Source organism: Coregonus lavaretus, assembly GCF_964263955.1.
Source record: "Coregonus lavaretus genome assembly, contig: HAP1_SCAFFOLD_1971, whole genome shotgun sequence".
NCBI classification, from domain to species: domain Eukaryota; kingdom Metazoa; phylum Chordata; class Actinopteri; order Salmoniformes; family Salmonidae; genus Coregonus; species Coregonus lavaretus.
The window spans coordinates 32,916-56,019 of record NW_028162590.1 but is presented as its reverse complement, the minus strand read 5'-3'; the positions used below and the strand labels follow the sequence as shown (position 1 = coordinate 56,019).

Below are 23,104 nucleotides of genomic sequence, written 5' to 3'. Positions count from 1 at the left end.
CAGCTGCAAGTCTCTTGGGGTATGTCTCTATAAGCTTGGTACATCTAGCAACTGGGATTTCTGCCCATTCTTCAAGAAAAAACTGCTCCAGCTCCTTCAAGTTGGATGGGTTCCGCTGGTGTACAGCAATCTTTAAGTCATACCACAGATTCTCAATTGGATTAAGGTCTGGGCTTTGACTAAGCCATTCCAATACATTTAAATGTTTCCCCTTAAACCACTTGAGTGTTGCTTTAGCAGTATGCTTAGGGTCATTGTCCTGCTGGAAGGTGAACCTCCGTCCCAGTCTCAAATCTCTGGAAGACTGAAACAGGTTTCCCTCAATAATTTCCCTGTAGTTAGCGCCATCCATCATTCCTTCAATTCTGACCAGTTTCCCAGTCCCTGCCGATGAAAAACATCCCCACAGCATGATGCTGCCACCACCATGATTAACTGTGGGGATGGTGTTCTCGGGGTGATGAAAGGTGTTGGGTTTGCGCCAGACATAGCGTTTTCCTTGATGGCCAAAAAGCTCAATTTTAGTCTCATCTGACCAGAGTACCTTCTTCCATATGTTTGGGGAGTCTCCCACATGCCTTTTGGCGAGCACCAAACGTGCTTGCTTATTTTTTTCTTTAAGCAATGGCTTTTTCTGGCCACTCTTCCGTAAAGCCCAGCTTTGTGGAGTGTACGGCTTAAAGTGGTCCTATGGACAGATACTCCAATCTCTGCTGTGGAGCTTTGCAGCTCCTTCAGGGTTATATTTGGTCTCTTTGTTTCCTCTCTGATTAATGCCCTCCTTGCCTGGTCCGTAAGTTTTGGTGGGCGGCCCTCTCTTGGCAGGTTTGTTGTGGTGCCATATTCTTTCAATTTTTTTATAATGGATTTAACAGTGCTCCCTGGGATGGTCAAAGTTTCAGATATTTTTTTTATAACCCAACCCTGATCTGTACTTCTCCACAACTTTGTCCCTGACCTGTTTGGAGAGCTCCTTGGTTTCATGGTGCAGCTTGCTTGGTGGTGCCCCTTGCTTAGTGGTGTTGCAGACTCTGGGGCCACGGGGGGCCAGTATGAAAAAAAAATATATATATGTATGCACTCTGGATAAGAGCATCTGCTAAATGACTAAAATGTAAATGTAAAACAGGTGTATATATACTGAGATCATGTGCCAGATCATGTGACACTTAGATTGCACACAGGTGGACTTTATTTAACTAATTATGTGACTTCTGAAAGTAATTGGTTGGACCAGATCTTATTTAGGGGCTTCATAGCAAAGGGGGTGAATACATATGTTCGTCTGTGTTCTCCCACTTTTCAGTTATTAATTTTTTTGAATTTTTTGAAACAAGTTATTTTTTTCATTTCACTTCACCAATTTGGAATATTTTGTGCATTTCCATTACATGAAATCCAAATAAAAATCAATTTAAATTACAGGTTGTAATGCAACAAAATAGGAAAAACGCCAAGGGGGATGAATACTTTTGCAAGGCACTGTACATATCCACACTATGGCTTTGTTTACTTAGCCACGTTGGTTCAGAAGGAAACCTTATGCCACTGTTCCAGGGTCAGATCTCCCTGCCCAAGGCCTGACCTCTACTATAAAGGGCCACATGGCCCCACTCTGAATGCAGAGTGTGGCCATGTGGCACTGTGGCAGGCCTGGAGTGACAGACAGCTACTGGATGTTTATGTTAGTCAGCTGCAGGTGTGTGTGAGTATGTGTGTCTGCCAGACTAGTACTGCAGGACAGGTGTATGCTGAGTCAGTGTGTGACCTCTCACTGCTGTGTTTGTCACCATACTGTTATGTTTCCAATGTAGGTCAGAGTTCCTGCTGCACCTATCAGAGACACCTCCCTGGTCCTGATTCTCCTGTCCCAGACTACTTCTCTCCCTGTCCATCTACACCACTGTCTGGCCTTCTTCTGCCAAGCTCTGGCCCGTTTCGCTCCGACACTAATCTAATCCAAATAGCCAGCCCCCCACGTTCAACCAAGGAGGAAATTAACAGACCACCTGCAGACCACACACACAAGTAAGACAGACACACAGTCAAAACAAACACAAATACACACACACACACACACGTTGACAGGGACAAAGCTAATAGGGGTCAGTGACAGGATTAGCATATGGCCTGTGCAGCAGGACAATGTTGACTAAAGTGTTTGTGCTTAATTTCCTGCAAATCTCAGCCACACACACACACACACACGCACACACACACCACCCCTCATTTCCTTTCATTCCTTTCTTCATTGAGTGGGCTGAAGGGATGTCCCTGACTGCACTGGATGAGGGGTGTGTCCCTGTAATTAAATTCCTCTGGAGGAGAACCTATTCAGTGTGGTTAGACTAGCAGGCAGTAAGGATCAGCCCAGGCCCCTGATACACTCCTCCTCAATGGAACAATGCCAAGAACTAGTCCTACTCCATGGGACATAGAAGCTTTCTGTATCCCTGCTTGGATGACACATTTTCTCAAATACCTCAACATTAAGTCATGTTTAACTATATGTGTTAGTGGACTTTTGGTTGGTTTGTTTGATTTCTGCACTTGAAACCTTTTCAGCCATAGAAGCTCTGCTCGTCACCTAACGGCTTGGCCATATCATCCTCAAGTAGCTGTCTCTAGCCTCCCGAGTGGTGCAGTGGTCTAAGGCACTGCATCGCAGTGTTAGCTGTGCCACTAGAGATCCTGGTTCGAGTCCAGGCTCTGTCGTAGCCGGCCGCGACCGGGAGACCCATGGGGGCGGCGCACAATTGGCCCAGGGTAGGGGAGGGTTTGGCCGGCAGGGATGTCCTTGTCCCATCGCGCTATAGTGACCCCTGTGGCGGGCTGGGCGCAGTGCACGCTGACTCGGTCGCCAGGTGTACGGTGTTTCCTCCGACACATTGGTGCGGCTGGCTTCCGGGTTAAGCGGGCACTGTGTCAAGAAGTAGTGTGGCTCGGTTGGGTTGTGTTTCGGAGGACGCATGACTCTCGACCTTCGTCTCTCCCGTGTCCGTACGGGGGTTGCAGCGATGGGACTGTAACTACTACCAACTGGATACCACAAAAAGGGGGTAAAATAACCACACACACACACAAAAAAGGAGCCGTCTCTAGACTTGACAGTTCATGCAGCTTTTGTATTCTGATCATGGAGTGTCCGGATTCCCTTTTCCCGCACTATATTGAAATGCCAGTATGCATTCTGCAAACGGTGGAACAGGCTAAATCTGATAATAACACAAAAACAACTTGATGGCAGTAGCCAACTACTGTAGCTAACTAGCCAGCTAACCACTGTAACTAGCCAGCAAGCTAGCTAGCAAAGCTAAAGGGATTGCAAAAAGGTTAGCAAACCAAAAAATATCCTAATAAGCTAGCTGGCTAGCATTTATGAAGCCAGCAAACACATTCCTCACAGGCTAGGAACGCATTTCCTCCAATGTTTAATGAAGAGAAAAAAGAAGAAACCCGCACACTGCTCTAGCTAGTATCACTGCTCTTTATTAAGCTTTACGTATCAGCCTCAAGGCCTTCGTCAGAGCTTTTTAATTTAAAAAAGGTTAAAGAAGGTGCCTCTCGCTCCCAAAACACACATTTTCTGTACTGTATGTGCTTTCAGTAGCCTGATTGCGTCCAGACTGATGAGAAATCCTCACACAATGCGTCCCTGACCACCTCCTGAAGTGGTCAGCCAGATCTGAACACAATCAGACCACAATGCAACTTTTGTGCATATATACCTGTCTTTTGAATGCGACCTTCGTATTCTGATAGCAGAAGTCGCATGTAAGTGTCAAGTGTAGACACGATCCTTGGGACATCCCTACCCTAAATACTAAGTGAATAAGTGAGGTATATTGGATTAAGCTCAATACTGCTAGTCAAGCAGACACCATTCCAATGGGAAAGAAGAGACAAGACCTGCCAAAACCATTAGAAGCACACAGCATTACGTCACTGGAAAACTGTGAGATCAATTCAAAAAACAAATTGGACCAAGCCAAACACAAAGGCTAGACTATGTTTGCAGAGGTAGCCTGAGCGGCACATTTAGGCACAGAACCCAAATTTGTGTCACTCACGCCGTCAATGCATGATAAACAGTTCAACAATACATTATTTACAGTCGAACTGACATCGGTAACACCAGCAAAACATGTGCCAGTTTACACAAATGTTACAGACTCGCTTCCGATACAAATCACAACAGCTTTGCAGATGCATTGTGCGCTAACGTTACTTTGTATACATTTTAGGGAAACTGGCTGGCTAGATTATCTTCGTGGTCATCCGCTAGGAATAGCTAGCTAGCTTTTAGCCAACCGTTGGAAGACACACACACATACACATTTAATAAAATATAGAGATGAATTTCAACCTTCAATACAAATAGAAATTAAGAATAAAACAAAAATCACTACATGTCGACATTGTCCATCAAATGTAAACTACACATTATGCTGGAGTTTAAATTGTTAGCAAAAGAGGGATCGCTAGCTATAACGTTAGCTGATGCCGGAGGTTTTTACATAAACGTGCCGACTAATATTCCGACATCAGTGAACACTCTTGCTTATTATTACTCACCTGCCCTATACAGCACGGAGTACACATCTTGTTACGGTGGTCAAAAATACCCTTTCAGAATGTAGCCCACTTTTCCAGTCCGGACGTTCTCTCGTAGAGTTCTACTTACAACGACCGTGGCGACAGTACGTGTGTACCACTCTTCCCAGTCTCTCTCTTTCTCGCCCCCTCTCTCCTCCCACTGTTTTTACCGTGATGGCGTTACTTGCTACAGGCAGCTGCTGAACCACTCATTGCACAGACAAAAACCACTAGAGCGTGACTCAAAGCAAGTAAGATGCCATAGCAGAGATACTGTGTAATAAATCACTATGAAGCGTTATAAACAGGTAATACGACAAAGAAGATACTATGACAATGGCACATTTCATTTATAATATTAATTGCATTTTCTTCTTTTATTTATTTCTCACTTCCGTTTTAGTCACATTGTTCTAGGTTCATATAGTTTCCATTCATGATAGTTGGTCAATAAACTGTTATATTATGGATTAGAAATGTCGTACAGTCACAGTGAAATCCTTTTGTAAAAACAGTGTGTTGTTACAGAAGTGTTACTGATTCTGACGTTGGGTTTTCATAATGTTCCATAGTGAGACTATCACTGTAGTCACCATAGTGACAGACAATGAAACTTCAGTTCTCAGCTTCAACAACTTGGCTATTAGCCGGAACCTGGGTGATGACACTGACTTCATCTTCTCAGACTTTTCTCTCTTTCTTTTCCACAGAGAAACGCAAACAAGATACAGGGAGGAATGTTTAGAGAAGGGATGTTTTTTTTCACTCAGTGTGTGTGTGTGTGTGTATCTGTGTGTGGACTAAGAGGACCTTCACATGGATACAGAATGGCATATCTGAGCCCACTCACACAGGCAACCTTTTCCTACTCTGTCCTTGGAATTAATCTGGTACAGGGAAGCCTGGGCGTTTATTTAATTTAACATAATATTTATATTTATTTTCATATCATGTGATGCCAAGAACCAATATCATGTGATATTGAAGTCAAAGTCAGATAAGGGAGCAGGCATTTGATCTTGAGTCAAACACTGCCCATGTGCATTCTTTCACAGAATGAGCAATGTAGCCCTTAACAATGGCTCGCATAACTATTCTTGGAGTGATTCTGTTATCCCAGTGTGAGCTGATAACTGGCCTCCTGTGTACAACTGCTGTGTGTGTCATCTGCCGCCGCCATCACACACACCATCCATTCACACACACACAGGACCCTGTCATTTCTCCAGGCTGGGCCGCCACACACGGCCATTGTTTCTCTGCTCTGCTGTTCAAGTGCTGTATTGTATTGTGGGGCATCAGCTCGCCCTCACCTCAACCATGAGCCCCATGATCCAAACGGTTCTCTGTCGTCTGGACCGAACTTGTCTGGACTGAGTCCTGCTCCAATACTCCAATAAGATGTCTTTCCTTCCTTTTCATTGAGATAACAATCACTGATCCAACAGCATTGGATGGGTGAAAGGCAACAAGGGCCTCACTACGGTACAGGTGTAGAGGATGGCAGCTTTTGACATGCTCTGTTCTGACACAACTGGACAGGGGACAGCTAAAAGGTAGTCTCCTATCACAACCTCTGTGGAGTGCTGAGTGCCCTGAATCTGGCGAGAGAGACTAACTGAGCCTGTCATGAGATCTGCCCTCACTTGTCAGGCTGTGTCAGATCAGTCTGGACAGATTAGAGGGGACAGTAGTGATGGGGGAAATGTATACAGAGTATCGCAATAATATTTTTGATTATATTATATACATTTTATGACTCCAAGTATCGATTCTCCCCCCCAAAAATAGTAGGTAACATTAGCTAGCGCTAGTCGGCGGTACCTGTGCCAAAACACTTTTCTCTTTCTCTAGTTTGTTATCCACCTTCTTTTTAAAATGGTGAGCCAACATGTTTTCAGCACTTTTATTTCCATGGTTGATCAAAACTTGTTTTCTCATGGCTCTCTCTTGTCCCTTTGCAGCAGACATGGTGAGCAATGTGTTTGGAACATCGAATCGTGAGAATCACAATACATATCATATCAGCACCTAAGTATTGTAATATCATCGTATCGTGAGGTCCGTGGCATTTCCCAGCCCTAGGGAACAGGAGGCCACTTTAGACTATTGACATACAGCGCTGGTGGTGGTACACTGGTGTCAGACTGGAGCTGAACTGGGCCACCCTGTCTGCCCTGGAGGCATTTTGTCTCCTTGTCACACACATTCTCCCACCCTCCCACACACATTCTCCCACCCTCCCACACACACACACAATGGGCAAGTTTATTTTGCATGTTACGGTGCCCCAGGGTGGGCAGGGTTTGCTCATTCCATATTTCTGTACACACATACACACACCTTCCTTTGCAAGATTCTCTCTCTTTGGTTGGGTATTCATTGCACAGACTAAACTGTGTGTAATTTTTGTTTTCTATTATATACACACAACATGACCAAAAGTATGTGGACACCTGCTCGTCGAACATCTCATTCCAAAATCATAAGCATTAATATGGAGTTGGTCCCCCCTTTGCTGCTGTAACAGCCTTCACTCTTCTGGGAAGGCTTTTCACTAGATGTTGGAACATTGCTGCGGGGACTTGCTTCCATTCAGCCACAAGAGCATTAGTGAGGTCGTGCACTGATGTTGGACGATTAGGCCTGGCTCGCAGTCGGCGCTCCAATTCATCCCAAAGGTGTTAAATGGGGTTGAGGTCAGGGCTCTGTGCAGGTCAGTTAAGTTCTTCCACACCAATCGCGACAAACCATTTCTGTATGGACCTCGCTTTGTGCACGGGGGCATTGTCATGCTGAAACTGGAAAGGGCCTTCCCCAAACTGTTGCCACAAAGTTGGAAGCACAGAATCATCTAGAATGCCATTGCATGCTTTAGCATTAAGATTTCCCTTCACTGGAACTAAGGGACCTAGGCCGAACCATGAAAAACAGCCCCAGACCATTATTCCGCCTCCACCAAACTTTACAGTTAGCACTATGGTAGCATTCTCCTGGCATCCGCCAAACCCAGATTTGTCCGTCGGACTGCCAGATTGTGAAGCGTGACTCATCACTCAAGAGAACACATTTCCACTGCTCCAGAGTCCAATGGCGGCGAGCTTTACACCACTCCAGCCGACGCGTGGCATTGCGCATGGTGATCTTAGATTTATGTGCGGCTGCTCAGCCATGGAAACCCATTTCATGAAGCTCCCGAGGAACAGTTATTGTGCTGACGTTGCTTCCAGAGGCAGTTTGGAACTCGGTAGTGAGTGTTGCAACCGAGGACAGACAGTCTTTACGCGCTACGCGCTTCAACAATCGCCAGTCTTGTTCTGTGAGCTTGTGTGGCCTACCACTTCGCGGCTGAGCAGTTGTTGCCACTTCACAATAACAGCACTTACAGTTGACCAGGGCAGCTCTAGCAGGGCAGAACTGACTTGTTGGAAAGGTGGCATCCTATGACGGGGCCACATTGAAAGTCACTGAGCTCTTCAGTAAGGCCATTCTACTACAAATGTTTGTTTATGGAGATTGAATGGCTGTGTGCTCGATTTGATACACCTGTCAGCAACGGGTGTGGGTGAAATAACCGATTCCACTAATTTGAAGGGCTGTCCACATACTTTTGTATATATAGTGTTTATTTGTTTTCCTCACACACACACACACACACCGCGTGAAAAGGTTAATTCTTTATACCTTTATCAGGATTCAGTCTCTGTTTATGTAGTGGGTGGATGGTAGTGTAATCATTCAGAGCAGTAAGGGCACTGCCCTCCATGTGGGGTGAATGCCAACACAAACCAGAGTGGGAAAGGTGACATGAGGATTCCCAAACATAAGTTCCTTCCTAATATTCGATTCAATATATATTTTTTATTCCATATTTGACATTCCACAAACATTTTCCAATAACAGTTTTCATTAAATTCATGAAAAAAATAATGGTATCAAATGTGAACCTTTATAATAGCTTTCTTTGTAATGCGAGTTAGCTAAGAGTTGAGGTGTCACATTAATTCAGAGTTGTCAACCAAATGAACAAGAGCATAATCTCAGACAGAATTATTTATTATCCTACATCACTTACACAAAAAATAAACAAATAAAACTAAATCTATGAAATGAATCATAACGAAAACCAAGTGTTGCTGTTTTTCCTCTTCTGTCACATAAATAGTTCTGCTCTACCAGGCTCTTACAGAGCTCAGAAATCATTGTTGCAATGAAGAATATTCAGAACCACTGTTCTAGACCACACTGGAGGTTTTCACAGCTGGACCATTAGACCACAATGGGCCGCACTGGAGGCATAAGTAGTTGTCCCTAACCACAGATCTAGGATCACATGACCTAACACCAAATGTAAAAAAAATAATGACCCTGGACCACTGGTTAGGGGAAACTTCTACCTAGTCCAATGAACCACTCTGGGAGTTCAACAGCAGGAGTGGTCATGTTGCTCCACCGAAGCAAATCCCCCCTCTCACAGTATCAGTTTCTTCTTTATGGTGCCTGAAAAGGAAAAACAACCATTGCTTTAATGAACGTATACACGCACCATCTGCTAACAACTAAATTCAGATTTCAGCACCCAGAGCCTCTTTTTAAATATAGCTCAGCGTATTATAATATACAGCCCAGTCGACCTAAATAGTTCTTAAACCACCGCTTTGAACCTCCCAGTAACACACGGTTTCCTCCCAGTAACACGGCTTCTGTTGCAGTAAAATGTCCTGCCACCACCCTTTCAACTGTGTGTGTGTGTGTGTTCTAGTCCTGGGTTGCTATAGCAGTCATTTTACCGCCGACACCCTTTTAATTACTGGCCTCTGAATCTAATGGGATTCCAGCTCTATGCGAGTAAAAGCATGTTCCTCTGACAGTGTGTGAGATTACGTGTTTTTAATTGATGAGGGTATTTCTGATAACATGGTCACAGTCCAAAAATATGTATGCATTCTAGGAACGGGAGGGTCCCCTGCTGGCCCCACCAAATCTAGAAACCAGTCCTTGAATCCATTGTACAAGCCAAACCATCAGTTTAAATAAGCAAGCAGAATAATATTTCCCAATGTCAAACACAACCATGTATGATGGAATAATGATGTCTGTGCTATTGACTCCACTGGTGAGGGGGGTTATTTACTTGTCTCCAGTCCATCTCGTTTCCTCTTGATTCCGATGGTGAGGTTCTCCTTCTCTTTGAGAGCCTCTGCTGAGGAGTTGGGCCGGGGCAGCTGGGCCCCGGGGGTCGGACCTGGTCTGTTACTGAAGTATCTCATCTTTAGAGCCTGGAGACAGGGGGTAGAAGGGGGGGGGGCTTTAGAGCTAGGAGAAACAGCACTGAATATTCACAGAGTGAAGCCCAACTAAGGCAGTGTCACAATTGACACCCTATTCCCCATAGGGCTCTGGTCAAAACAATAGTAGTGCACTATATAGGGAATAGGATGCCATTAGGGATGCATATAATACGCAGGGTAATACAACTATGCTAAAAACTAAGGAACTTGTGAAAGACACCGAGTGCCACAGCACACCAGCATACCTGTGTAGCTGTAAGGCGTGTGGAGGGGTTGAAGGTGAATAGACCCTGTAGTAGCTCTAAGAGGTCGTCTCCTGCAGCACTGAAGATGTGTTCCAGAGGAGTACCAGGAAACAACTTAAACGACACATAGTCAGGTAGACTACTCATCCCCTAGAGACAGAGAGAGAGAGAGAGACGGAGAGAGACAGAGAAGCACAGAGTTAGATAGAGACATGAAGGCATTATTTAGATACACAATTTAGTATTGAGGGACCAGGTATTTTAAAGCAGATGCTTGGTCTTACATAACCACACATGCAGACACAGAAAATACAGACTCACAGGCCAGGTGCTGTCTGTAGGAGTACCCAGAGCTTCAAAGATCTTACTCAGCTGGTCCAGATCCGAGTCTCCTGCTAGGAAGGGTAACTGGAGAGAGACAGGGTGTTACACCACAAACATGTATCGAGCATGGGCTAAGTCCCAAATGACAACATATTCCTATGGGCCCTGGACAAAAGTAGTACACTATATAGGGAATAGGGTTCCATTTGGGATGCAAATAGTGGGTGTACAGAAAGGTGTGTGTCTGACAATACAGTTATGTCGAACATTAATGCTCAGTCTTGATCAAAAAGTCACCATGAGACAAGACAATTTCAGAACAAAGTTCAATTAATCTGAGCTGCCTAGTTTCACAGGGTTTTTGTACCTTTATCCAGACAAATTGTCCAGTTTTGTCTCGTCTCAATGTTTAAATTGGACTGAGCTTATGTGGTGTGTGAGTGTACCCTTAAGAGGAGCTCTGCAAGGATGCAGCCCACAGCCCACATGTCGACGCCCACCCCATACATCCTGGCTCCGAACAACAACTCTGGAGAACGATACCACCTGAGAGAGCGCAAACATTGCATCACAAACACAGTGACACATTACATTTATTTTAATGTAATTTTTACTAAATGGACAATAAAAGCTTTGAAATTGAGTTTGAGAGTGACACCTACCTGGTGACTACCTGGTGAGTGTAGATTCTGTTAGGGCTGCCGAAGGCTTTAGCCAAACCAAAATCAGCCAGCTTCAACACACCATTCTCATCCAGCAGCAGGTTATTGGGCTTCAGATCCTACACACAGACACAGTATTTTACTATGGAGCAAATACAATTTTTCCTTTGCCAAGATAATCAATCCACCTGACAGGTGTGGCATATCAAGAAGCTGATTAAACAGCATGATCTTTACACAGGTGCACCTTGTGCTGGGGGGCAATAAAAAGCCACTAAAATGTGCAGTTTTGTCACACAACACAATGCCACAAGTTGAGGGAGTGAGCAATTGGCATGCTGACTGCAGGAATGTCCACCAGAGCTGTTGCCAGATAATTTAATTTTCATTTCTCTACCATAAGTCGCCTCCAACGTCATTTTAGAGAATTTGGCATTATGTCCAAAAGGCCTCACAACCACAGACCACATGTAACCACGCCAACCCAGGACCTCCACATCCGGCTTCTTCAACTGCTGGATTGTCTGAGGGGGGTGGGTGCTGAAGAGTATTTATTTCTGTAATAAAGCCTTTATGTGGGGGAAAAACTCATTCCGATTGGCTGGGCCTGGCTCCCCAGTAGGCGCCACTGCACAGTCATGTGAAATCCATATCCATAGATTAGGGCCTAATGAATTTATTTATATTGACTGATTTCCTTATATGAACAGTAACATCTTTGAAATTGTTGCATGTTGCGTTTATATTTTTGTTCAGTATATATATATATATTTTTTTCTTTTTCTTCTGAAGTTCAGTCTACCGCCCCTAACATTACCTCACACAGGCACCTATGAGAGGGTGTGTATTGTACGAGCGTGCTTTGAGGAAGTGTGTATGTGTTAACCTACCCTGTGCAGGACCCAGTGGTGGTGCATGTACTCCAGGCCCTGTAGAGTCATCACTATGAAGGCTTTGATGTTGGCTGGAGTCAGAACCAGACTGGTATCTTTAATGATCACCTAGAACATAGGAAAGGGAGTTAGACCAGGGGTGTCAGTCTCAATAGTCTACAACCCCCTTTCTTAACTCCAGGGCTGCAGGTTCACAGACAACAAAACGCCTCTCAGGAAAGTACAAGATGATCTGACAACAGATATCAGAAAATAATTTCAGCTCAACATCTCTATATGTAGTCAGGCTATCAAATCCTCCTCATATTTCAGTCCTCTGTGAGCTTTCTCTGTCTGTCTATGATCTGATAATGGTCATTAGATCATCTTGAGAGCTGAGGGGAGAGTGGTATTGATTATTTAAGAGCAGCTATCAATACTTCATTATGGCTCTAAGGGGGTCTGTTTTCCTGCTCTCTACCTGAGTTTGAGGTATCGGCAGTGAAACTGGGCACTCATCTGAAGCCATCCGGCAGGCACAGACTCCCATAAATACAGAGTAAATAGAAAATCGAGGCAAGGAGAGATGGAGAGAGAAATGGGGATGGCTGAGAGAGAGAGATGTCCCCCAGGGCCAGAGCTGGCCCTACAGAACTCCTCAGAGATAGAAACCAACTAATACCATAGCTCTCAGGCTGCTCCCTCTCTCTGGTTCTCTCTGGGCAGTCTTTGATGTTCAGTTTGACTGAACCCATCTGTGCCTCAGGGAGGACATCACAGAGAGCTAACAGAATGAACAGAGTACCAGTCTGTAAAGGGACCCTCTCGCATATCCAAAAGGATCTTCATACTATGTATTAACCCATGAGGCCCAAGTACTGCCCTCTCCTCTCTCTGGAGAGATAAATGGCGTATCCCTGTAGTGGCCTCTAGTGTCCAAAGCCACTTTTAGAATACAGCCGTGAATGTCAGCATTTACAATGCCAGTTTCCTGGACACAGATTAATCCTAGTCATGAGCTAGGTTTCCATTCAATTGGCGACAGATTTCATGCAAATATTCTAAAAACCGCATAAAGAAAATATGTGCATTTTCCAACCAGTGGTGTGTTTCCACCAAACTGACTTGCTGCGGATAAAAATCAGTGTGTGATGACATACTGCATGCAAAATGTACTTTTTTTCACTTACGTTTTCATGTACCATATAAAAATTGAAAGTTCAATGTGTTTCCATCGCATTTTCAACTCTACCAACAGTTTTGTCACAAAAACGGTTGCTTTAAATAGCAAATGTGCCTACTCTGGTCTTGGCACGTAAGCTCTAGCCAACAGCTCGCAGATACAGGTAGGCTAGTCTACATGATGAGATTATTATGGATAAGAGCGAGAATATTTATATTTGTCAAACGGCAGTCAAGCATCGATCATCATGTCACCAGAATAAGACCCTAAATATTTATTGGAAAGGAGCATCAAGCTCATCACCGTGCACTTTCACCACCCTGTGAAGTTCATCATAATTTATTTAATCTGTAATAAACTGCATGTTTTTCCCCAGAGTCTTAGTGGGAGGACCACACACATATCATCGCGAGACTCCCAAATTTACTTTGATATGATGGTTATTATATAAACATTTGCGCATAAAAGGCGTTTCCACCGCCATTTCTCACACATTTCATTTTACAGACACAAAAAGATCCCACCATGTCGAACGAACAATTTATAAAATTGTACCGAAACGTCCTGTTTCCATCACAGCTGTCGTGATTTATTTTTATATGGTGTGACTATGGTGTGGATGGAAACATGCTTATGGTCTAAAAAGCTATTTCAGTGGCGATTCTCCATTAAGCAAGCTTTTTAGTCCAGGACTAGGCTTAATCTGTGTCCATGAAACCGGCCCAATATGACCAAAACCTGAAGCTCAGTCTTACCTCCAGATCTGTCTCCATGTAGTCAAACACCAAGCTGATGTTGGATTTGTGCCCGAATGCATCAAGCAGCTGAGAAACAGAGACATGGACACACGTTGATGTAAATGTAGGGAAATACTGTACATGATGTTGTGCTTTCTTTGAGAACATTACACAATTTCACAGTAAAGGTGATGGTGAGCAAGATAATTAAGATAGTTTATAAAGGATGCTTTGGTTAGGAATAATATCCAAAGGAGCTCTAAATGATCATAAATGCAACTGATGATGAAACTGATTCAATGCTCTACCAGGAAAGCATTAATATTACTACTGAAAGTTTCCATTTAAACAGTAGGAGTTTAGTTTGATTCTTACCCCAATAATGTTTGGGTGACTTAACTCCTGCAGTAGTTTAATCTCTCGTAGGGCTGTCCTGTTGATGCCTGAGAGATACATGATCAACAAACATGAGAAAAATATTCTGAATCAAACTTCATGGGTTGGTTTCCCAAAGATTAAGCCTAATTCTGGACAAAAAAACAGTTTTAATGGAGATTCTCCACTGAGCTAGCTTTTTAGTCCAGGACTAAGGTTTATCTGTATCAAGGAAACCACCCCATACATAAGTTTGAACCTAAACCACTCTGAAGCTCCAGTACTAGGGTGCGCGGACAGACAGACACTCACCATCTTTAGCCTCTGTTCTGTGTCCAACTTTGATCTGCCAGGAGAAACAGCACACACTTTTAATAGTGTACATTATAATCAAATCAAACCACCATAGTTTTAAAGTGTGGATATGAATCAACAGTTTCATGATGAATGGCATAAATTGCATGGTGTAATCCTGGACGTAGCTCATTTGCATAGTGTGTCCTTAGCATCCTGTTCTCCCCAGCCCCCAGATTATACCCTACACAAGGCCTACACAAAAACCTTATGCAGAAAAAAGAGCTGCTGCTGGCAATGTACTTTGGGAGATTCTCAATTGGGAAAAAGTCTGTCCTATCCTCCTCCGTGACCAGGAAACCGGAAGCCATATGTAGGAGTGTCAATTGGTTAATAAGCAAACGGAGGAGTGTCCTCCTCTCCTTGACCACCTCCTCCTACCGAGGAAGCACAAGTGTATCCTCTCGGCTCCCTATCGGGGAAGCGTTTTGAAATCTGTCACACACCCTTTGAATCAGGTGTGCGTTCAGTATGACAGAACAGTGTGCAATGTTGAATTTAACGGAAACGGTACTGAACGACCAGTTGAAAAATTTTATGATTATGGTGGCCCAGAGGGTGATTACCGTATGGTGCCCTGGATCTGAACCCCGCCCTGTGCAACTAGGTCCTGGACTTCCTGAGGGGCCAACCCCAGGTGGTGAAGATAGGCAACAACACCACCGCCATGCTGATCCGGAACAAGGGGGCCCTACAGGGGTGCGTGCTCAGTCTCCTCCTGTACTCCCTGTTCACCCATGGTTGCATGGCCACGCACATCGCCAACTCAATCATCAAGTTTGCTGACGACACAACAGTGGTAGGCCTGAGTACCAACAACGACGAGACAGCCTACAGGGAGGAGGTGAGAGCCCTGGCGGAGCGATGCCAGGAAAATAACCTCTCCCTCAACAAAACGAAGAAGCTGAACAGGGACTTCAGGAGACAGCAGAGAGTACGCCCCCATCCAGATTGACAGGGCCATAGCGGAGAGGGTGAAAAGCTTCAAATTCCTCGGCGTGCACATCACTGACGACCTGAAATGGTCCATTCACACAGACAGTGTTGTGAAGAAAGCGCAACAGCGCATCTTCAACCTCAGGAGGATAAAGAAAGTCGGCTTGGCCCCTAAGACCCTCACGAAATGCTAGATGCACCATTGAGACCCTCCTGTCAAGCAAAACCAAATTAGATCTCCCTTTCCCCTCTTTAAGGATGCAATTTTTCGAGCCTGAACCATTCATCCCAGATCTTAGGGGCTTTACCTTCTTGATGGCAACTATCGTGTCGTTGGTCTTGTCCCTGGCTTTGTAAACAGTGGCAAACTGTGGGAAGGCAGGAAGAACAACATTCGTTGGTAAGTAAAACAGAGTGAAACTAACGTTACCATCAACTTCAAAAGTGACACAAGCAGATAAATGTAGCTAGCTAGTCAACAAACACATTAGCTAATTAATTACTGCTAGTTAGTTAATACAAGCTATCATCAGAAGGCTTTTTAATTGCTGTGATTTTGAAGGTGTTGCCTTTGCAGAAACCGGCAACGTTTTACAACTCATGCCATGGCTAGCTCATTGTGCTGCTAGCTAGCTAGGATAGTATAACGTTGCAGCTAGCAATATAGCTTTAGTTTTCTTTGAATCTATAAAGCGCTAATCTAAACAAAGCGGCTCATACGCAAAACACTACATTGGCAAGAGAACACTGTTTCTCATTACCTGACCCTCCCCCAGAAAATCTAGTTTTTCATATCTTTTTGCTCGGGACTTTACATCAAGCGCCATGATCGCAATTTAAACTGTAATTTCTCCAACTTCCGGCTTTGTTAAAGGTCCATAAGTATTTCCGGGTGAAACAATCATCGTGTTGAGAGTTGATTTTTGACCAACAGCGTCATCTGTTGGTTACTATTAACCTGAAGACTCTTACTTATATCGACATGATTTTGTGATCTAACCCCCAAAACAAAGAGCAACGACAGGTTTGTAGACATTCTATGCCCTTTTGTCAAAAGGAGAAAAGCACTTGTAGTATGGCAAATGATTGTCCCACACGATGAAATCGGGGAGGGGACTGTGGATCTGTATCTGTCCTAGCACATTATTGGACTAAAGAAGTGTAACGTTACTCCTTAGTCCAAGGACCTTACATGTTCTGTTTAAATACATCTAAACTCTGTCTAAACCGGGGGAGGGGGTTCTACTAAGCTATATAGAATTGTTTTAAGAAGGTCATACCAATGATCTTTTTGCTATTTGATTTTGAATTTTAAGACCCCTTGAAGTATCAAAAAATATATATCAAAAATATTTGATAAAAATGTGTATTTGGCTTTACTGCTATTAGCCCATACAAACGCATTAAATAACAGATTCACTACATGGAACAACAGATAGTCCCCCTCAAAAATCCAAAGGAAGTTTGATCTGAAGTGCCTGTCCTATATCTGAGAGATATAAGTAAGATCAGGAAACATTTGTAACTTTTTTGACATGTTTTTAAGGTTCCCACAAGGCCATATTTCCATATTACAGCGCTTGTTTACAGAAAACAGAGTGGACTACCTGTGCTTATTAGCTAGCTGAGTCTCAGAACACCTGTGTGTAAACGGAAGACAGACACATTTACATTTTACAGACACTCTTATCCAGAGCTTATTTTTCATACTGACCCCCGTGGGAATCGAACCCACAACCCTGGCATTGCAAGCGCCATGCTCTACCAACTGAGCTACAGGAGGACTGTACAAAGAAGTTGTCAATGAAAAATTGTGGCTGCAACTGTGTTATAACCGGTGTATTTTTCTGTTGTGAAAATATTTTGATGTGATATGAAATTAGAGGGATTTATGTTTCTAGAACCATACCGCAATTGAGAATTGATTCACGTTTTAGATGCAGTATTTGGCTGTTTTGGCTTCCAGAGCCAATTCGCCCTCCCCCGGCTTAGACAGGGTTTAGACTGTTTAGTGCCAAAAATAAGGGGTTAACCCCATAAAGGTGTGTACCAATTTAACCTTTTGTTTTTAGAAAATTATTTATCGCTGATATGAAAGATAAGGTCCTTATGCTTCCAAAACCGTACCGCAAGCGATGCGTGTTAATGTTCAGACCAAGCATCTCAGCTCTTAACAAAACTCCTTCGTCCAATGACTCTTATGTGTAATGGAACTGAGAGTCATGATCAAGGGCTATCCTGTCCATACCTTAATTTGTATGTTCTTTAGTCACACTCAATATCTCAGACAGCACTGGCCCGATTTTGACAAAACTTGGGTGAATGATGCATCTTGCCATAGAGATCCGGCATTTACAAAATTACTCTGATTGGCCAGATGGTGGTGCTATAATTAGAGATTGAAAATGCAAACTTTGAAAGGTCACGCCCCTCACCCCGTTTGACCTAAAGTCATGAAATTCAGTACATAGGTCCCTATCCTCACAAGGAACACATTTGCTTCAGGGACCAATTAGGTCCGCCATGATAGTTTTTCCGCGCTACACTTCTGGCACTGAATAACATAATGGCGCCAGTGGAGATGGCTGCCGTTTAACGGGCTTCTAACCAATTGTTTTATTGTGTGTGTTTTTTCGCGTTATTTGTAACTTATTTTGTACATAATCTTTCTGCCACTGTCTCTTATGACCGAAAAGAGCTTCTGGATTTCAGGACAGCGATTACATTTTTTTCATGCTGATCCTCAACACGGGGGCCCCTCAGGGGTGCATGCTCAGTCCCCTCCTGTACTCCCTGTTCACCCATGACTGCATGGCCAGGCATGACTCCAACACCATCATTACATTTGCAGACGACACAACAGTGGTAGGCCTGATCACCGACAACGATGAGACAGCTTATAGGGAGGAGGTCAGAGACCTGGCCGTGTGGTGCCAGGATAACAACCTCTCCCTCAACGTGATCAAGACAAAGGAGATGATTGTGGACTACAGGAAAAGGAGGACCGAGCACTCCCCCATTCTCATCGACAAGGCTGTAGTGGAGCAGGTTGAGAGCTTCAAGTTCCTTGGTGTCCACATCACCAACAAACTATCATGGTCCAAACACACCAAGACAGTCGTGAAGAGGGCATAACAAAGCCTATTCCCCCTCAGGAGACTGAAAAGATTTGGCATGGGTCCTCAGATCCTCAAAAAGTTATACAGCTGCACGATCGAGAGCATCCTGACTGGTTGCATCACTGCCTGGTATGGCAACTGCTCGGCTTCCGACCGCAAGGCACTACAGAGGGTAGTGCATACGGCCCAGTACATCACTGGGGCCAAGCTTCCTGCCATCCAGGACCTCTATACCAGGCGGTGTCAGAGGAAGGCCCTAAAAATTGTCAAAGACTCCAGCCACCCTAGTCATAGACTGTTCTCTCTGCTACCGCACGGCAAGCGGTACCAGATTGCCAAGTCTAGGTCCAAAAGGCTTCTTAACAGCTTCTACACCCAAGCCATAAGACTCCTGAACAGCTAATAAAATGGCTACCCAGACTATTTGCATTTCCCCCCCCACCCCACCCACCCCCTCTTTTACACTGTTGCTACTCTCTGTTTATTATCTATGCATCACTTTAACTCTACCTACATGTACATATTACCTCAATTACCTCGACTAACCTTTGGCCCCACACATTGACTCTGTATCCGGACCCCCTATATATAGCCTCGCTACTGTTATTTTACTGCTGCTCTTGAATTATTTGTTATTTTTTACTTACCTATTTTCTACTTAACACTTATTTTTCAACAACTGCATTGTTGGTTAAGGGCTTGTAAGTAAGCATTTCACTGTAAGGTCTACACCTGTTGTATTCGGAACATGTGACAAATACAATTTGATTTGATTTGAATGACAGATCTGCACGAAACTTGATATGTGGCATCATGGACAAACGTCTCTCAACACAATATTTTCCAGACTAGTACCTAAAACAACATATTGACCAATAAACATTCACGTTGGCATGGTCTGGCACATCAATGCATATAAATCAGTCAAGGATATTCGTATTGTAACACAATTTGGTACACATGTTGCAAACACTTTCAAGACTCAACATATGCAAGAACATTCATATCGAATACACGGTGGCACTATAACGGGCACATGTTTATATCTCTTGATCTGTTTGATTCAGAGTGCAGAAATTTGGCACACATGCTCAGCGATATGAGTCTAGCTAAACCACGCGATATCTCAGACACCACTGGCCCGATTTTGACTCAACTTGGGTGAATGATGTGTCTTGCCATAGAGATCCGGCATTTACAAAATTACACTGATTAGCCCAAGGGGGGACTCTATAGTAATCAACAGTACGGACATTAGTCACACGCGATATCTCAGACACCACTGGCCCGATTTTGACGAAACTTGGGTGAATGATGTATCTTGCCATAGAGATCCGGCATTTACACTGATTGGCCCAAGGGGGGCGCTAAAATAATCAACTGAAATTCCAAAACTTTGAACAAGCATACAGTGCATTTAGAAAGTATTGACATCGCTTGACTTTTTCCACATTTTGTTGTGTTACAGCCTGAATTTAAAATGGATTAAATTGAAATGTTGTTGTCACTGGCCTACACACAATACCCCATAATGTCAAAGTGGATAAATTAGTTTTTTTTCGAAATTTGTACAAATTAATAAAAAATGAAAAGCAGAAATGTCTTGCGTCAATAAGTATTCAACCCATTTGTTATGGCAAGTCTAAAAAAGTTCAGTAGTAAAAATGTGCTTAACAAGTCACACGATAAGTTGCATGGTCTCACTCTGTGTGCAATAATAGTGTTTAACAGGATTTTTGAATGACTACCTGATCTCTGTACCCCACACATACAATTATCAGTAAGGTCTCTCAGTCGAGCAGTGAATTTCAAACACAGATTCAACCACAAAGACCAGGGAGGTTTTCTAATGCCTCACAAAGAAGGGCACCTATTGGTAGATTTAAAAAAATATATTAAAAAAGCTGACATTGAATATCCCTTTGAGCATGGTGAAGTTACACTTTGAATGGTGTATCAATACACCCAGTCACTACAAAGATACAGGTGTCCTTCCTAACTCAGATGACAGAAACCGCTCAGGGATTTTACCATGAGGCCAATGGTGACTTTAAAACAGTTACAGAGTTGAATGGCTGTGATAGGAGAAAACTTAGGATGGATCAACAACATTGTAGTTCTCCAAAATACTAACCTAATAGACATAGTGAAAAGAAGGAAGCCTGTACATAAAAAATAAAGATTCCAAAACATGCAACAAGGCACTAAAGTAATACTGCAAAAACAAAATAGCAAAGCAATTAACTTTTTGTCCTGAATACAAAGTGTTATGTTTGGGGGCAAATCCAATACAACACATTACTGAGTACCACTCTCCATATTTTCAAGCATAGTGGTGGCTACATCATGTTATGGGGAGTTTTTCAGAAAAAATAAATGGAATTGAGCTAAGCACAGGCAAAATCCTAGAGGAAAACCTGGTTCAGTCTGCTTTCCACCAGACACTAGCAGATGAATTCACCTTTCAGCAGGACAATAACCTAAAACTTAAGGCCATATCTACACTGTAGTTGCTTATCAAGAAGACAGTGAATTTTCCTGAGTGGCCGAGTTACAGTTTTGACTTAAAAATTGTTATCTAGCAATGATCAACAACTAATTTGACAGAGCTTGAATCATTTTGAAAAGAATAATGGGCAAATATTGTACAATCCATGAATCCAAAGCTCTTAGAGACTTACCCAGAAAGACTCGCAGTTTAATCGCTGCCAAAGGTGATTCTAACATCTATTGACTCAGGGGTGTGAATACTTATGTAAATTATATATTTCTGTATTTCATTTTGTTAAAAAAAACATGTTTTCACTTTGTCATTATGGGGTATTGTGTGTAGATGGGTGAGAAATAAATCAATTTAATCAATTTTGAATTCAGGCTGTATGAATACTTTCTGAAGGCACTGTATCTGCTGTCCTGTTTGAGCTTGAATTCTTGTCACTAATTGGCACAAGGGTGGGCACTGCATAATTTGTGGGGGACAACATGTTTACTGTTGCCTTGTTTGATTAATGTATATTTTATAAATAATGTTTATGATAAAATTACTATGTTGAAGAGTACAAATTATGATAATAATTTCTTCATCTATTTATTTTATACTCTAGTTTTTTCATTACTTAAAACAGTTGGTGCCAGTCACAGTTAACCAAGGCATTTTTACTTTTTAAAAAAAAGACAGTATCTGACTCGGACAGTTTCTTTTCTTTCAAAATCTTTGACAGGGATCCCCCGAGACCTGTCTCCTTCAGTATGGAAGCCTGTGTGATATATGCACCAGTGAACACACACACAACACACACACACATACACACACACACACACAGCTCCATGGCTTCTTTCAGCTCAGTGATGTATATGCATCAGTGAACACATCTCCAGTCTCAAACTTTCATCTCCTACATAAACCCTCCCATCCCAGAGGATTAGACATGGGCCTGCACCTCTGCCCCTCTCACAGATAGATTGACACACACACATACAAACACACACACACACACACACACACACACACACACACACACACACACACACACACACACACACACCCTTCATTTTTTATGTAGAGCTTGACAAAAGCTGTTTGAAGGATCAGGCCTGTAGCTCCCCCTTACATGCATGCATACACACATCCTGACAGCTCATCTCTCTCTCTATCTCTCTCTCTCTCTCTCTCTCTCTCTCTCTCTCTCTCTCTCTCTCTCTCTCTCTCTCTCTCTCTCTCTCTCTCTCTCTCTCTCTCTCTCTCTCTCTCTCTCTCTCTCTCTATATATATATATATATATATATATATATATCTCTTTCTCTCTCTCGTTCTCCCTCTGTCTCTCACTTTCTCTCTCCCCCTTACTCTCTCACAAACACACACTCAAATTCACATAGACTCCTTGGTCCTTATGTATGCGTACAGTGGCCTCATGTTAAAGCCACTTGACAGACGTGAATAACAGGAGCATATGTGCTCGTGCAGCTGGGACAGGGTGGAAGAAGGAGAGAAAGAGAGAAGGGGAGGAGGGAGAGGAGAGTGTGTTCACTTGCAGCCGAGATAAAATGGGAGGAGAGAAGGAGAGGAGAGAGAGAAAGAGAGTGGAGAGAAAGTGATGAATGGAGGCTGTAGAGAGGGAGAGGAGTAAAAAGAACAGTCTAATTGGAGAAGTGTGTAGACATGCCAGAACATCCCCAGATCTGTGTATCACATTAATACAGTGCATTCGGAAAGTATTCAGACCCCTTGACGTTTTCCACATTTTGTTACGTTACAGCCTTTTTCTAAAATTTATTAAATAATAATCAATTTACACACAATACCCCATAATGACAAAGCAAAAACAGGTTTTTAGAAATGTTTGCAAATGTATTAAAAATAAAAAACAGAAATACCTTATTTACATAAGTATTCAGACCCTTTGCTAT

General features: G+C 43.1%; 2 protein-coding genes across 2 annotated transcripts in view; both read right to left on the bottom strand.

Moving 5' to 3' along the window:
- The window catches only part of LOC311119135 (serine incorporator 5-like), a 40,010-nt gene extending 35,304 nt beyond the window's left edge, over positions 1 to 4,706 (bottom strand). The window contains exon 1 of the mRNA XM_084193881.1: positions 4,576 to 4,706. Within this exon, the coding sequence (XP_084050007.1) occupies positions 4,576 to 4,602 (27 nt within the window). The 5' untranslated portion in view covers positions 4,603 to 4,706. The remainder of the gene's footprint in view (positions 1 to 4,575) is intronic.
- Positions 4,707 to 8,437: 3,731 nt separating this feature from the next.
- LOC311119133 (cyclin-dependent kinase 7) lies at positions 8,438 to 16,429 on the bottom strand. Its single transcript, XM_084193880.1, has 12 exons — positions 16,337 to 16,429; positions 15,884 to 15,943; positions 14,598 to 14,631; positions 14,286 to 14,353; positions 13,929 to 13,997; positions 12,009 to 12,119; positions 11,119 to 11,237; positions 10,903 to 11,002; positions 10,454 to 10,540; positions 10,133 to 10,282; positions 9,731 to 9,875; positions 8,438 to 9,096 (listed from the first exon to the last, which is right to left on the bottom strand). The coding sequence occupies exons 1-12, from the start codon at positions 16,400 to 16,402 to the stop codon at positions 9,068 to 9,070; spliced, it is 1,038 nt and encodes a 345-aa protein (XP_084050006.1). The 5' UTR covers positions 16,403 to 16,429; the 3' UTR covers positions 8,438 to 9,067.
- Positions 16,430 to 23,104: the final 6,675 nt, after the last annotated feature.

What these genes read in the sequence shown, in the direction of transcription:
- LOC311119133 (XM_084193880.1), bottom strand. Translation starts at nt 16,402, where the DNA reads ATGGCGCTTGATGTAAAGTCCCGAGCAAAAAGATATGAAAAACTAGAT. An exon ending in CAGAACAGAGGCTAAAGATG is followed by an intron (nt 14,354 to 14,597) that starts GTGAGTGTCTGT and finishes TGTATCTCTCAG; the next exon opens with GCATCAACAGGACAGCCCTA. An exon ending in ACGAGATGGACTGGAGACAA is followed by an intron (nt 9,097 to 9,730) that starts GTAAATAACCCC and finishes TTTCCTTTTCAG; the next exon opens with GCACCATAAAGAAGAAACTG.